At 34.1% G+C, this 14047-nt stretch overlaps 2 protein-coding genes across 2 annotated transcripts; one reads left to right on the top strand and one right to left on the bottom strand.

Annotated features, from left to right (window-relative positions):
* Window positions 1–819: 819 nt before the first annotated feature.
* Window positions 820–7300, bottom strand: LOC128213212 (F-box/LRR-repeat protein 12-like). The gene is made up of 3 exons (XM_052918771.1): window positions 7123–7300; window positions 5061–5224; window positions 820–2044 (listed from the first exon to the last, which is right to left on the bottom strand). Exons 1-3 carry the CDS (start codon window positions 7203–7205, stop codon window positions 1296–1298), a joined length of 996 nt encoding a protein of 331 aa, XP_052774731.1. The 5' UTR covers window positions 7206–7300; the 3' UTR covers window positions 820–1295.
* Window positions 7301–7526: 226 nt separating this feature from the next.
* On the top strand, window positions 7527–13653 carry LOC128214453 (cilia- and flagella-associated protein 95-like). Its single transcript, XM_052920930.1, has 5 exons — window positions 7527–7652; window positions 8321–8426; window positions 11121–11245; window positions 12109–12241; window positions 12523–13653. The coding sequence occupies exons 1-5, from the start codon at window positions 7543–7545 to the stop codon at window positions 12709–12711; spliced, it is 663 nt and encodes a 220-aa protein (XP_052776890.1). The 5' UTR covers window positions 7527–7542; the 3' UTR covers window positions 12712–13653.
* The last annotated feature ends 394 nt before the right edge of the window (window positions 13654–14047 follow it).

Here is a 14047-nt window from a genome sequence, read left to right as displayed (position 1 = left end):
GGAAACCATTTAAAAAGGGGTTTATGGCCCTTTACCCTGCTTTGAGCATGAATTGCTCATACTGGAACGCCCAGTCACTAGTACTTTTTTCATGATTGATAATTATCAGCTGTTAGAACATCTGATTAAAAATCCATTGTATGTACAAGTGTATGAGTCTCAATCCACTTGGTCAATTATCTGAGGATGTTTGTAAGAGATTTTTCAAAGTAACCCATTGGCTGATACAACAAAGTGCTATACTTACTGATAATAATATATACAAAATAACATGCAACATTTTTTAAAACTTATACATCAATTTTATTTTATTTTTTAATTATTATTCATTGACGAAATACAATTCTTTTTTTGGTCAACTGAGTGGTTGATTGACAACTGCATTATGTAAATTACCGTATTGATAACTTGATGCCGGTGTACTTGGGCATGATAAGGTCATGTCCAATAGAAAGAGTGTAGATGCTCTACCATTCAGGCAGGTTAGGTCTTTTCCTTATGCAAAAGATAATATTATAATTCAATGATCATGACACAGTACGCATAATGTCCATTTCCTTAATCTGATGAATCACCATTTTAACCAGGTGTTGCATCCCTTTAATTTAATATAAATGCAGTCGATTTCTTAGAAAGACACCATAATAGCAATATTTAATTTCCAAATTATAATCGCCCAAGTGTTGATGATTGTTTCATACCCCTATACTGGTGGAATACCTAAAATACTATGTCATAAAGTGCAGGCCTGAATTTGACAACTTCTGAGATTAAAATTCATTTTGTTAAGGCCTTAAGGTAATAAAGACAAAGCAGGTCTCAATTTAAGTTCTGCATTTTATTTTATGTAAGTATCATTGCATTTGTAATAAAATAATAGTCTAAATGTAAATAATATTTTGTAAAAAGGTATATATGTACAATATGTATGTATAATATGTACAATATAACAAAGTAGTCCAAAACCAGAACATCACAAATAAGCTTAAAATTAATATCATGAAGTTCATGGCACAAATGTATTAAATGTTGTACATACATGTACATTGTTCAACTGTATAATGGTTATCAATTCTTATCTAGCCCAAATACCTAAAAAACAATTATGTTCTTGTTTTCCGACAACAGTTTTTTCATAGGGTATTGTGTTACATTGTCTCATGTGTACAATGTGTATGAGTGAACAGCTAGGTGTACAATCTAGATAGTGTACGGCGCACACTGCTCATTGAATGCTTAATTCTCCTCAGAATAAATGCATATAGATGTATGTGTGAAATATTGACTAGTATGAACTATCGAGCATCACCTATACATGTAGTATCACCACCACAGGAAATAACATCTCCCTCAGGTTTATACACATTCAGACATTCTCTTCTAGGGAACTGAATTGAAATTTTATCCAATGCATCAGAGTTAATTGTATTGGGATCAAGTGAAAACTTCAAGGTGACGAGAGATTTCGACTTTAAAGACATTGTCAAAATCTGTTGATCCAGTTTCTTGTTACTGCTAATATCCAAGTGCTTTAACTTTGGCAAGGAGACAAACACATTGTCAACAGCTGCATTTGTAATGTTACATTTAGACAGTAAAAGAGCGTCCAAATTCTGCATATTTCGGCAGATGTGGTGAACGGCTAGATCGTCAATGTTCAATGATTCCAGCTCAAACTGCTCCAGTTGTGTTAGATTCTCTGTAATGACCTTCACTCCATTATTCTTTATTCTATACAAATTGCCTAAATGCAGTGTCTTTAAAGTGGTGAGCTTGACAACATCTTTAAGCTCCTGATCGTCAACCCTACTACATGATTTAATTTGCAGACATTTGAGGTTTGGTAGATATGAGCCTTTCAGCCAGCCCATGGGCCACTGGCAGCTTTCGACAGTGAAGTATTGCAATGAGGAGGGCAGTTTGCTGCTTGAGATGTTGCTCAGGTAGAAGGTTTGCAGCATCATGTCCTCAAGGTTTGGGCAGTTGGTGCGAATGTCTTCCAGCAGCGCGTCTGACATCACAGGCTTCTTCTGATTGATAGCCCCTGGAAATAGAAATAATCATTAATTAATTGCTTATCAAAATAACTAACGGTATAAAAACCAGAGCTATCACTCGATGGGAATTTAACCCCAACTACATCACCTTGTAATAAGAAGTATCACTGAGAGTGATGTATGCTCCTGGAATGCCTTCTGTTGGTGAGGAGGCATCAATAAAGTTAGTGATCCTACTATATGGAATAAAGTATGAAATTTTCTTTTCAGTCTTTAAAAACGTAGCACACTGTTTAACTGAGTTGACCAAACACAATATAATGTTCTTTTGTACAGCTGAGGTCAATATTTCAATGGAGGAAAGTAAAAAAACATAGCAAAACAAGAGCAGTCACAGACTAAAATATCACCCACCGAATTTAGAACAGTATCAACTTCACGTTACACCAAAGGCTTACAGTTAAACAATGTATAATAAAACAAAAATACTGCACCAAGAGTAATAGTTCATGTCCACTGCACTTCTCCTATACTGGGGGTAAAATAATTATCAATAGATTATTAAATTAATAAATAAACTTTTGAAAAATACAGGCATTGGACTGCATTAACATTGTTACAGTACTAAAGCATCATAATGAATACTGTTCATGTTCTGACTATTTAATAATTTGTATGAATGCCAAACAACAGCCATGATGAGTGGAAGATAAATCATACCATACATGTCCTTTTAATGAGCATGCAATAATAGACGTACCCCGCGTCTTTTTGTGGGTCTATTTTCTGATTTTGCAAAAAAGAATAATGCCTTTCCTTAACTCTACATTAATAACAAGAGCCGTCGTAAGACAGCGTGCTCGACTATGCCGCTTTGACTTAGAATACAATAACGATGTAATAATACCATGTTTGGTCTCTTTATGTCAAACCTAACTAAAATTATTCGATACATAAGGTGACTTTGATGCTGCCTTCCCACGAGCCCGCCCAAACAATGACGCAAGTCATTCAAATAACTTGATTTCCCATTAAGAAAATGTGGTTAAGAATATACAAATATGCCTTTCAAAGGAAATAAAAAAAAAATATATATAAAAAAACATTCAAGGGCCATTATTTGTATTTAGGCTTAAACGGTGTTATGTTTCTTGTTGTAAGATGGTCGTATATAATTTTGAATTTTATGAAGTGCATTTAATGAACGGTATAGATTTTTTTTTAATTAAAATCCCAACTTGCCTTTAACTTTTACTTGCCTAAACCTTTTACCTAAGCCAATCAGGGGTCATAACTCGTATTAAGGATATGGAGTTATGTAACCTCATTGGGTGATGGTCCTGAACAATTGTGTGAAGTATTAAGTCAATTGAATGAAGGGTATAGAAGCTTTTAAACAATATCCCAACCTGCCCTAAAACTTTAACCTAAGTTCCATAGTCAATCAGGGGCCATAATTTGTATAAAAGATAATATGGAGTTATCTAACCTCATTATGTGATGGCTCTGAACATCTGTGTGAAGTATTAAGTCAATTGAATGAATGGTATTGGAGTTTTAAGTGAAAATCCCAACTTGCCCTAAAACTTTAACCTGTCCTAAAACTTTAACCTAAGTCAATCAGGGGCCATAACATGTATTTAGGATAATATGGAGTTATGTAACCTCATTGTGTGAAGGTCCTAAACAACTGTGTGAAGTATTAAGTCAATTGAACAAAGGATATAGAAGTTATTAATAAATATTCCAACTTGCCCTAAAACTTTAACCTAAGGCCTAAAAAATAAAATTGTTTGGTTTAGGTTAAATCCTTTTCAAAAATAGGTAGGGTAGGTAGGCTTTTTATTTTTTATTTTTTATTTTTTTTATTAGGCTTTATATAAGAATGTCATTTTCATCATTGGAGAATGGTGTTAAAAATATCTTCTATATAAGCAATTAAGGTTTTAAACTACATATTGAAAAGCAAAAAAAAAAAAGAATTTTTTTTTTTTTTTTTTTAGTTTTTCATTTTTTTTTTTCAAACTGACTATAAAAACGTTAGGGTCGGCGCCTATTCCGTAGGTAGGGTCGGGTAACCCGAACCAAATGTATTTTTTTTTAGGCCTAAGTTCCATAGTCAATCAGGGGCCATAATCTGTGTCAAGAATAATATGGAGTTATCTAACCTCATCATGTGATGGCCCTAAACAACAGTGTGAAGTATTAAGTCAATTGAATGTAGGGTATTGGACTTATAAGTGAAAATCCCAACTTGCCCTAAAACTTTAACCGGATGTCGGCGCCGACGCTGGGGTAAGTAGTATAGCCCACCTATTCTTCGAATAGTTTAGCTAAAAAGGCAATCTGTTTTGATGGCCAATTTAACAGGACCTGCTCAGACTGGTGACATCATGGCATTGCATATATGATTAACTCTCTAATAATACCTACTGTATTTAATGAGAGGGACAAAGATAAAAGTCACGTAATAATTAATAGGTCATGTGATGCATTGTTAGACAGAAACATTAGGCGACAACTATTTAAATTTGTATTGGTGTTATGTTCCCATGAATACATTAGAAATAAATTTAAATCACTCTTAAATCTCAAAGAAATAAAAAGTTGAAACTCAAATATTTCAGACAATTTTCTGCCCAATTTAATATTCAATAAAATTCATCCTTTTCATCTTGAATCTGCCTGTTAAGAGAAACAAACATTCCTCTCTCTTTCAGAAAGTTGTGTATTGAAGCCATCCATGCGTTCAATAAACATGTTTGCGGGGAAAGTTTGCTGTTTGGTTCCCCGCTTGCAGTGTATGGGCTGCGTTGCAACATGGATACAAAACAAAACGTTTGTGAGCATTTTGTAAACACTGCGTGTATTCAGTTGACCATTTTATTGTTTATAATCCAGGGGGTGTATACAGCTATGACAAAGGAAACACTGATCGATGATTGGTAATTCGCTAGTTTTCAACTCTGCATAGGGTTTAAATGGTGGTTATTTTGACAAGTGTCATATTTTTTACATTTCTGGTAACTACTGCCATTTCAAATTATTCCAAAAATCTTGTACCTGATTGAGTATAAAAGCCTGCCATTCTTATTTTTTGTAAGCAGTCAGACAATCTGGACCTATAAAACTTCCAGGCTTTCTTCAAACTGATTCTTTTGTCAGTGATGTCAATGTCACGCCACAAGGACTTGTCACGGGCAATCTTGTTGCATCGCTGGCATGTCCTGAAAATCAAAGTTAACTCCTATTATAAGTATAGAAGTCTTCAAAATAAATTGTTTAATACATGACTTGTACCAGAAATGAATATAAATAATTTGATGATAGAAAATTTATCTAAAGAGTCAACAAAAAACCTTCAAAAACTAATTTATCTCCTTAAAAAGGAACTTTGTTAAAGAACAATTATATTGAAATAGGGGGTAAAATAGATTGAACATTCTTTTCAAAAATCTGAAAAGACATGTGCAAGAAGCACACCTTCACATCACTATCGAACTTTGTTCCAAGTTTCAATCAATTCCTTCAAATAATTTTTTAGATGTGTCTGGAACAAGTTTGCAAAAAAAGTTCTAAAACAAATAAACAATGCAATACAAGCTTTGAAGTTATATGCCCCAGAGTTATAAATCGTTCAATGTGCACAACGTCACATCACTATCTCTCTAAGGTCAAAGTTTCAATGAATTTGAATTCTTTGAAGTAGTTTTTGAATAAGATTGCAATGAAAATTAACAAGGTGAGATAACCCTGCAATGATATGAATTAAGTGCCCCAGAGTTATAATTTTTGCAATGTGCACAACTCTTATATCGGTGAATATTTTGGTATGTGAGTCTGTAAAAGATGTATATTTGAAGAGCAAGATTTTTATTTATGTTTATTCTTATACAGGGGGTCCAACGTGATTTGCGTTTGCCGAATTTTAAGTGAGAGAAATTGTGTGAAGCCGAATCAAATGGCGGCATTCTAAGGAATTTCGGTGTTTCAGGTAGGTATTTTCACCATGTAAGTAAGTTACCTCACCATTCTCGCAATATAAATACGCAAACCCGGAGACCACATGTGTAAGAGTCTCTCGTTTTTTAACTTTTGTTTCTAAAGGCCTTAACAAAGAAGTTATTGAATGTATAAGATGAGTGATTGATTGTTTACAAAGTGAAAATATAAAAGTGCGTGACTTGAAACTGTGTTTTCAGGCCAAATTTACCATTCTTGTACCTATCTTAGCTACATGTTATTGAATTTTTGCATTATTTATCTTTTCGACGGCAAATGCACTTACATAGGCACAATACGGCTGATCTTTATATGTTTAAACACCTTTTATGCTGTCTAAACAGATTTGTGCAAAAATGGGGGTTTTGATAAATATTGAAATTGTATTTAGAGAAGTATTTTATGTTTGAAATTGATAATAAGGTTTATATTCATATTTTACCACGTAAGTGCAAATATATTTTGCACAAAACAAGCAATAAATGCATTAAAACATTTTTTTACCTTTCCAATGAAACGAAACTTTAAAGACACAGACAACAATTATGCCAATTGTAACAACTCAGCCATCTTCAGGAAGATTTGAGATACACCTCATAAATACAATCAGAACAACTGGGCCATGGCCGAGATGTTCCGAATGTTGTAAAACTGTGAATTGCAGCCTTCCAGATGCCCTTTGTGGAAATCTTGATATGTTTTGACAGTATGAATTTATGAAAAAAAACACATCAAACTCAAACTGGATATTTATTTTTTGTGAACGGAACTGCTATAAAATAACATTATCTGGTATAATTTCTTGTTTTTATGTTATTATATAGACACAATATGCTTTAACCCAGAATCCTGATTGGAATAACTATCCAATTTTGATACAAAACAATTTGTATCTGAAGGATTTGCCAGATTAAAAATCGCACCAACTACTGTAAACATACAATTATTTGGACTAGGAGGGGTGTGGCCATAGGGTACCTTCATGTCAACGCAACTGCCGGCGGGGGAGTGGGGCGGGGGGTCAGAACAACGCACTGGACACATGGGAGTGACACCTATGGTTTTAAGTTCCCACCCCCACAATTTGCAAAACTATTTTTTTAGAAAATATAAGTTGTCACACCTGCTAAGGACACATAAATCTTTTATAGGCAGGTATGATAATATCTCAAGCACCAACGAGTCGGGGAGATCTAATAATTCCATGATTATTGAACGGTTATAACTTGTTTATTTTTGGACGTTTATTTTTTTGTCTTTAACGGTGGTAAAGTAAATTTCCGTCATCAAATTAGCAAATTCGTTACGGCCGAGTTGCTATTTTCCTGTTGCTATGGCGTATTAATTTTAGATAAAATTAGGTGCAATGCTGTTTGAAAATAAACAGTTTTCAAAAATAAAGATAATAAAGTGGAAAACAATACTTTTTTATCTTACATATGATCTGTTTTGCAGATTTGATAAGTATTATTTCTTAGAACTATTTTGTATTGTTGGCTACTAGTGGGTTGTTAGGTCGTTTCCGCTGTCAATGTAAGCAATCATGGCGGCAACGAGTGTCACAGGTGTTCCTGATTATTATGAACGGCAAGGGTCTTTGTTCCTTCGCTCTGACCATATGAACTATGGAAGAGCAACTCTAAATTCAAACTGGTATGTATATTTTTATAAAAAATATGTATTTGCCTGTAAACATATTTGCTAAATAATAAATAAACGTGTATCGGTTAAGCTGTCCCCACTGATATATACTTATTGGTATATCGATACATGTTTTGCGATTTGTGTTTTATGTAGTTTGTGTCAATAAGAATCCGTAGCCCACTTAATTAGCTTAGTCAGAGCGCTGTGCTAGTGATCCTGCCCTCATGGGTATAATACATAAATTTCGTATAAGTACACTTAAAATAAATATATCACATGAAAGAAGTTAGACTAACAATGCTAATACATGTTGTAAGTCTCATAATTCTGGTTGGATATATAAGTGGTATTGGAGTTATGACCCTTGCTAACTGAGAATTAAGATCACAAACATTGATGAGCATCAGCTTGCAGTACTCTTTCATATTGTTATGCAATTAAAAAAAGGCATCGTGAACAGAACAGCTTATCCCGCCAATGCTACTAAAACAATTTATTCAGATTGGCTGGAAATATGTGGGTCAGTACCGTAATGCCCCAGCGAGTACCCAACAGCTGCGTTATGTTGGTACTGATTTGTACAGGTGTATGAATTGTTGAGACCAGTATGGAGAGGGTTTTTTCATCCAAGCTTTCCAATCAAATAAGACATTAAAACTAAAAGTGTTATGTTTCAGGCATCAGGCAAGGGAAGCAGAACCAAAAGATTATGATCTCAGTCAGAATGACCACAGAGACCTTGGAAAAGCAACATATAAGAGAATTGGAAATGTTACAGATGGGGTAGGTATTTAGCTCGACTTTTCAAAGAATAAGGACGCTTTACTACTCGTCCCAGCGTCAGCAACCGGTTGAAGTTGTAGGGCAAGTTGGCATTTTCATTTATAACTCTAATACCTTCATTTAATTAACTTAATACTTCACACAGTTGTTCAGGACCATAACACAATGAGGTTACATAACTCCATATTATTCCCTATACAAATTATAACCCCTGATTAACTAAGGAACAAAGGTAAAAGTTTTAGGGCACATTTTTTAAGAGTTTAAAGGCAATTTGAGATCTGCACTAATTAATTCTATATCCTTCATTCAATTGGCATACTACTTCACACAACTGTTTACAGCCATCAAACAATTAGGTTGCATAACTCCATATTATCTCTAAATACTAATCATGGACCTTGATTTTTTTATTACTTTTGACAGGCATTTTTAGCCTGACTATTCGAAGAATAAGGAGAGCTATCCTAGTCACCTGAGTGTCGGCGTCGGTGTCGGCGTAACCACTTATGATAAAGTTTGGGTACCACCTCAAATATTTTCAAAGTCCATTGACATATGGCTTTGAAACTTTGCACGCCTGTTCACCATCATGCCCCCAACCTGTACACAGGAGGAGGTAACTCTATCAAGTATTTTGACAAAATTATGCCCCTTTTTCGACTTAGAATTTACATTAGAGTTTGCGTACCACCTCAAATATTTTCAAAGTCCATTGACATCTGGCTTTGAAACTTTGCACGCTTGTTCACCATCATGCCCCCAACCTGTACACAGGAGAAGGTGACTCTATCAAGCATTTTGACAAAATTATGCCCCTTTTTGGACTTAAAATTTACAGTTAAAGTTTGCGTACCACCTCAAATATTTTCAAAGTCCATTGACATCTTGCTTTGAAACTTGGCAGGCTTGTTCATCATCATTCCTCCAGCCTGAACGCAGGAGGAGGTAATTCTATCAAGCATTTTGGGAAAATTTTGCCTTTTTTTGCGACTTAGAATTTACGGTTAAAGTTTGCGTACCACCTCAAATATTTTCGAAGTCCATTGACATCTGGCTTTGAAACTTGACACGCTTGTTCACCATCATGCCCCTAGCCTGTACACAGGAGGAGGTCACTGTATCGAGCATTTTGACAGAATTATGCCCCTTTTTTTACTTAGAATTTACGTTAAAGTTTGCGTACCACCTCAAATATTTTCCAATTCAATTTATGTAAATATGTCAGCATATCATGTATTGCATTGAAAATCTAATCTAACAATGATCCATGCATTTTTCGCCCAAACTTTTCAATCCATACACTGAAAATGGCAAAATAGTCGAGCGCGCTGTCTCTGTGACAGCTCTTGTTTATATATTTCTAACCAAATTGTGACCTGGTTATTAGAATGATGAACGCGGTTGTTGAGGTGGGGTGGCATGAGGGAAGCATCAAATTCACCTATACATAATATTAGTAAGGTTTGACAAATGGTGACCAAACTTGATGTATAGGAAGAACATATGGAGACCTTTCATTAGCTTGTGTTTGGGTCAAGGTCACTTTTACTAAAAAATTGGTTGGTACTGAATAACTTTAGTTAGGCTTGACATATTGAGACCAAACATGGTATAAAGGAAGAGTTAAGTGAGACCTTTCATGGGATTGCATTATTTTCCCCTAGGGTCAAGGTCACTGTTACTAAAAATAAGAAAACGGTCGGTACTGAATATCATTAGTAAGGGTTGACATATTGCGATCAACATTGGTATATAGGAAGAGTTTATTGAGATCTTTTATGGGATTGCATTTTTAACCTTTAAAGTCAAGGTCACTGTTACTAAAATTAGAAAACAGTTGGGTATTGAGTAACTTAAAGTAGGGTTGACATATTATGACCAAACTTGGTATATAGGAAGTGTTTATGGAGGACTTCCATGGGATTGCATTTTTGCCCCTAGAATCAAGGTCAAGGTCACTGTTTATAAAAGTTGGAAAAACAGTTAAAACTGATTCTCACAACAAAGGCTGATGTTCATCTGTCAATCATTACAAACCTGGTTTAGTCGCACTGCGGTGTTTCTTGTTTACTTGTTAATATTTTTTTATTGCTTTTGACAGGCACACATTACATCAATATTGATTTTTTTCATAGAGAAAGTGGCATATAGTCGAGCATGCTGTCCTATGACAGCTCTTGTTGTATATACTCGATCAATATGACGCGAGTAACATCCCTTTCTACATAAATCTAAACAAACTATCGGCTTGAAATTGACCTCAGAAAAAAAGTTCAAAAAAATGTTACTGGGTATTATACGCAGGCATTTTTTTGCATCAAAATCTGAGGGAAAAAAGTGCGTCTAATACCCAGTCATTTACGGTAGATAGATACTGATTCTTTATCGTGAAATTGACTGCACTTTTTCAATTTGATAATCAAGCCATACATCCAAATGTAACCGAAGCACATAAATGTTTCACAAGTTCTTCTTTGTAATGACAAAATACATTCACGTAAGAAAAAAGTAGTATGAGTAAGCATTATTGTAATGAGCTTGTTTGCAATATGATGATTGATGCATAAAGTGCTGTGAGTTAACTTCGAATATATATTTTTTTTAATATTATTAGAGAAACCTTACAATAAAAATGTTCCAAGGCTCTGTAGAAGTGCTTGCTTATTGCAATCTCTTCATATTTAACTTCAGAATTTACCAAGTACCACATACCAGGAGTTTGCTAATCAGACAAACCTGAAAAAGGACTTTGCAGAGCAGGAAGTTCGGAAGCCAATGGTTAACTTGGATACACTGGACCATGTTGATATAGAGAGGTATGGAGTATAATACATTAATAAAAATGAACATCTTAAAGCAAGGATTGGTCAGATAATGTTCAAACTTGGTCAAAATTTTCCGCTTGATGAAATCTCGTCTTTTTGCAAATTGGTCACATGGGTTAAAAACGAGGTCAATAGGTCCAATCTTAGAAAAATCTTTGGAACAAACTAAAGGCATTATATTTGGCCAATATTCATCAAACTTAATCAGAATGTTACCTTATGAACTAATAGACATTTTTTAACTAGGTCTCATGTGATAAAACTAGGTCACTAGGTCAAATCTAAAGTTTGTTTTTGTCTGGAACAATATCATTGAAACCATATCTTGGTGAGGATTGGTCAGAATGTTCGCCTTGATGATTCTCAACTGCTTATGAAATTGGGTCTCATGGAATCAAAAACTAGGTCAAAAGTTCAGATCTTTGGAACACACTAGATGCATAATATATGGTGTACTAATTATCAATCTTTTAAAATCACTTGGCCAAATTTAAAAATGAGACACATGTGATAAAAAAAGGCCGCTTGGTCAAATCAAAGTTTTTTGCCTGGAAAATATCATGGAAATAATTAGTCCATAACTCTCAGCCATTTTGAATGTTTTGGTTGGAATATTTCATTTAAGCTGCATTTCCATTCAATCTACTTTGCCTTATCACACTGGTAATATCAATTCAACATGTTTGCTTGTTTGTGATTTCAAAACAACACAATTAATTGTTAACTTTAAAAGCTAAATGTAAAAGTATAGTCCTACAAGTAACCATGCTCTGTTTATTGGTAATAAGTAACCATGAGCGATAATGTCATATTTTGTTTTTCTTTGTGCTTTACATGACTGTCTTAATTTGCAGGGAGATAGGAGCTCCTAAGCATGGGTTTGGATCAGTACTGCCCCGTCACAACCCTGACTACAACAAGCACTACCTAGACACCACTCACAGATCTGACTTCAAACCCCCAAACCCCAACTATGTGCCAGTACCAGTAAGTTTGTTCAGCTGTATATAACATGTGTACATCATCAGGTTAAACTGTTTTATTTATGAGCCCAGAATTGATGCTTGGAAAACCTTGGTGAGAAGCAAGTGCGTTACCCATTACCTTAAACAAATAATAGTTTTGTTTTAAGCTTTCAAAAAAAGAACTTGTTAAATCTTGCCTGAAAGAAGTTTGTGCACTAAAAACCATAAGGTGAATATAAAATAATAAGTTACATATATCATGCTTACAGACTAGTAAATAACATTAGTAAACATTTACTTCAGGAATGCCCGCCCGATTTTGAGGACAAGTCAGCTGCTTACAGAAAATGCCTGTCCCAGTTTACAGACACAGCAAACCACAGGCGACCGGGACGTAACACCTGGCAGGACGAGTCAGGAATATATACCAACACCCACTACAAACAGGAAGTCTTCAAGCCCACCGAAACCATCCCACCACAACTTAGTTGAAACCATGGAAATGACAAATCACATCTATTAGAAAAAGTGTTAAAAAGGAATTTATTATATATAAAAAAATATATGGGTATATTTTTTTCTATTAACATTTTGATATTAATTTTAGAAATAAAACCGAATCAATAAAACCGAATCAATGCGAGATTGTTGTAGCATTTTAATGTTGGCTGAAAATTAATGTTATTTTAGTGATATTTGAATTGGATCTACAACATCATGCTTGATGTTTGCTTTACCTCCTGCTTCTATTATTGATCAACTATGCAAATAGGAAGCAATTTTCTTGTTAGAAGTTTTAGACAAACATATTAGGTATTTTAGAAAATAAGTCACACAAGTGCCTAATGGTTTGTGTTTTACATATATCATTGTTAATGGAGTGGTTTATATGGATATTGTACCCAGATCTTGTTTAAGATGGGAGAACCATGATTTTACATCGTAGTAGTATCATGAAAATCAGCATTAATCATGTTAGGTATTATATAAATATTCATATTGTTGTGATATTCAAGGTTTACTTGCGATTGTCTGTGATAAGGTTTTGAGGTTGTACACTTGTCAGATGATTCAAATGATTGTTGAATCTGTTTTTACCGTGTTTGGCACTTTTAAGCTTGTACTTTACTCTCATCTTTACTTGCAAAATGTTTGATATTTTAACTACAAAGTCTTAATATCTTCTGAAGCTATTATGAGTATCAATAATGGTCATATCTTTTTTAAAGATGTTTCAATCCAGAACAGTATTTATGTTTTATAACTTTGTTATTTATAATTAGTGGAATTCATTGAATTTGAAATTTATGCTTCAATTTTTATGATTTAATTCCTCGTTGATACACCTCCTATATCTTGTAATGTGTTGTCTTAATCTGATTTGTTGAACTATTACTGTTTTGAAAGATGTTTCAATATTAAAAAATAAAATAAACATTCCTAATCTTGATTTCTTACTCATATCCCCTCCAATTTATTTTCGATTTCATTAAACAATATTAGATTTCAACACAATAATGTATACTGGGATATACAATGAACAAACCTTCTGGTGTAAACTTGTTTCCTGATTACACAGCCATACAAGTACCTTGGATAGCTGTGGCACATACATCAACAACAATTTTTTCACTCAGACAAACCATGACTATAGCGCAATTACCAATCATACGGGTAATACATAATTATATATTCGATAGTATTAAACTGAGAAATAGTGTACCACATACGTGTCCTGTTTATACAGGAACATATTAATTAAGGTATTCATAATACTGGGGCATTCTTACAATTTCACTGCAAAATACCTGTACCTCAATTATATTGG

The sequence above is a fragment of the Mya arenaria genome, chromosome 13 (genome assembly GCF_026914265.1).
Source record: "Mya arenaria isolate MELC-2E11 chromosome 13, ASM2691426v1".
NCBI lineage: Eukaryota > Metazoa > Mollusca > Bivalvia > Myida > Myidae > Mya > Mya arenaria.
The sequence above is the reverse complement of the archived record's forward strand: the minus strand, read 5'-3'. Positions and strand labels throughout refer to the sequence as shown.

Bases quoted from the DNA above. Each gene is read 5' to 3' on its own strand.
- LOC128213212 (XM_052918771.1), bottom strand. From the start codon at position 7,205: ATGGAATTATTAGATCTCCCCGACTCGTTGGTGCTTGAGATATTATCA. The intron at 5,225-7,122 runs GTGTGACAACTT...TTTGATTTTCAG, and splicing joins GATTTATGTGTCCTTAGCAG to GACATGCCAGCGATGCAACA. The intron at 2,045-5,060 runs GTACAAGATTTT...TTCTATTTCCAG, and splicing joins AGGCTTTTATACTCAATCAG to GGGCTATCAATCAGAAGAAG.
- LOC128214453 (XM_052920930.1), top strand. From the start codon at position 7,543: ATGGCGGCAACGAGTGTCACAGGTGTTCCTGATTATTATGAACGGCAA. The intron at 8,427-11,120 runs GTAGGTATTTAG...ATTTAACTTCAG, and splicing joins TTGGAAATGTTACAGATGGG to AATTTACCAAGTACCACATA. The intron at 11,246-12,108 runs GTATGGAGTATA...CTTAATTTGCAG, and splicing joins GACCATGTTGATATAGAGAG to GGAGATAGGAGCTCCTAAGC.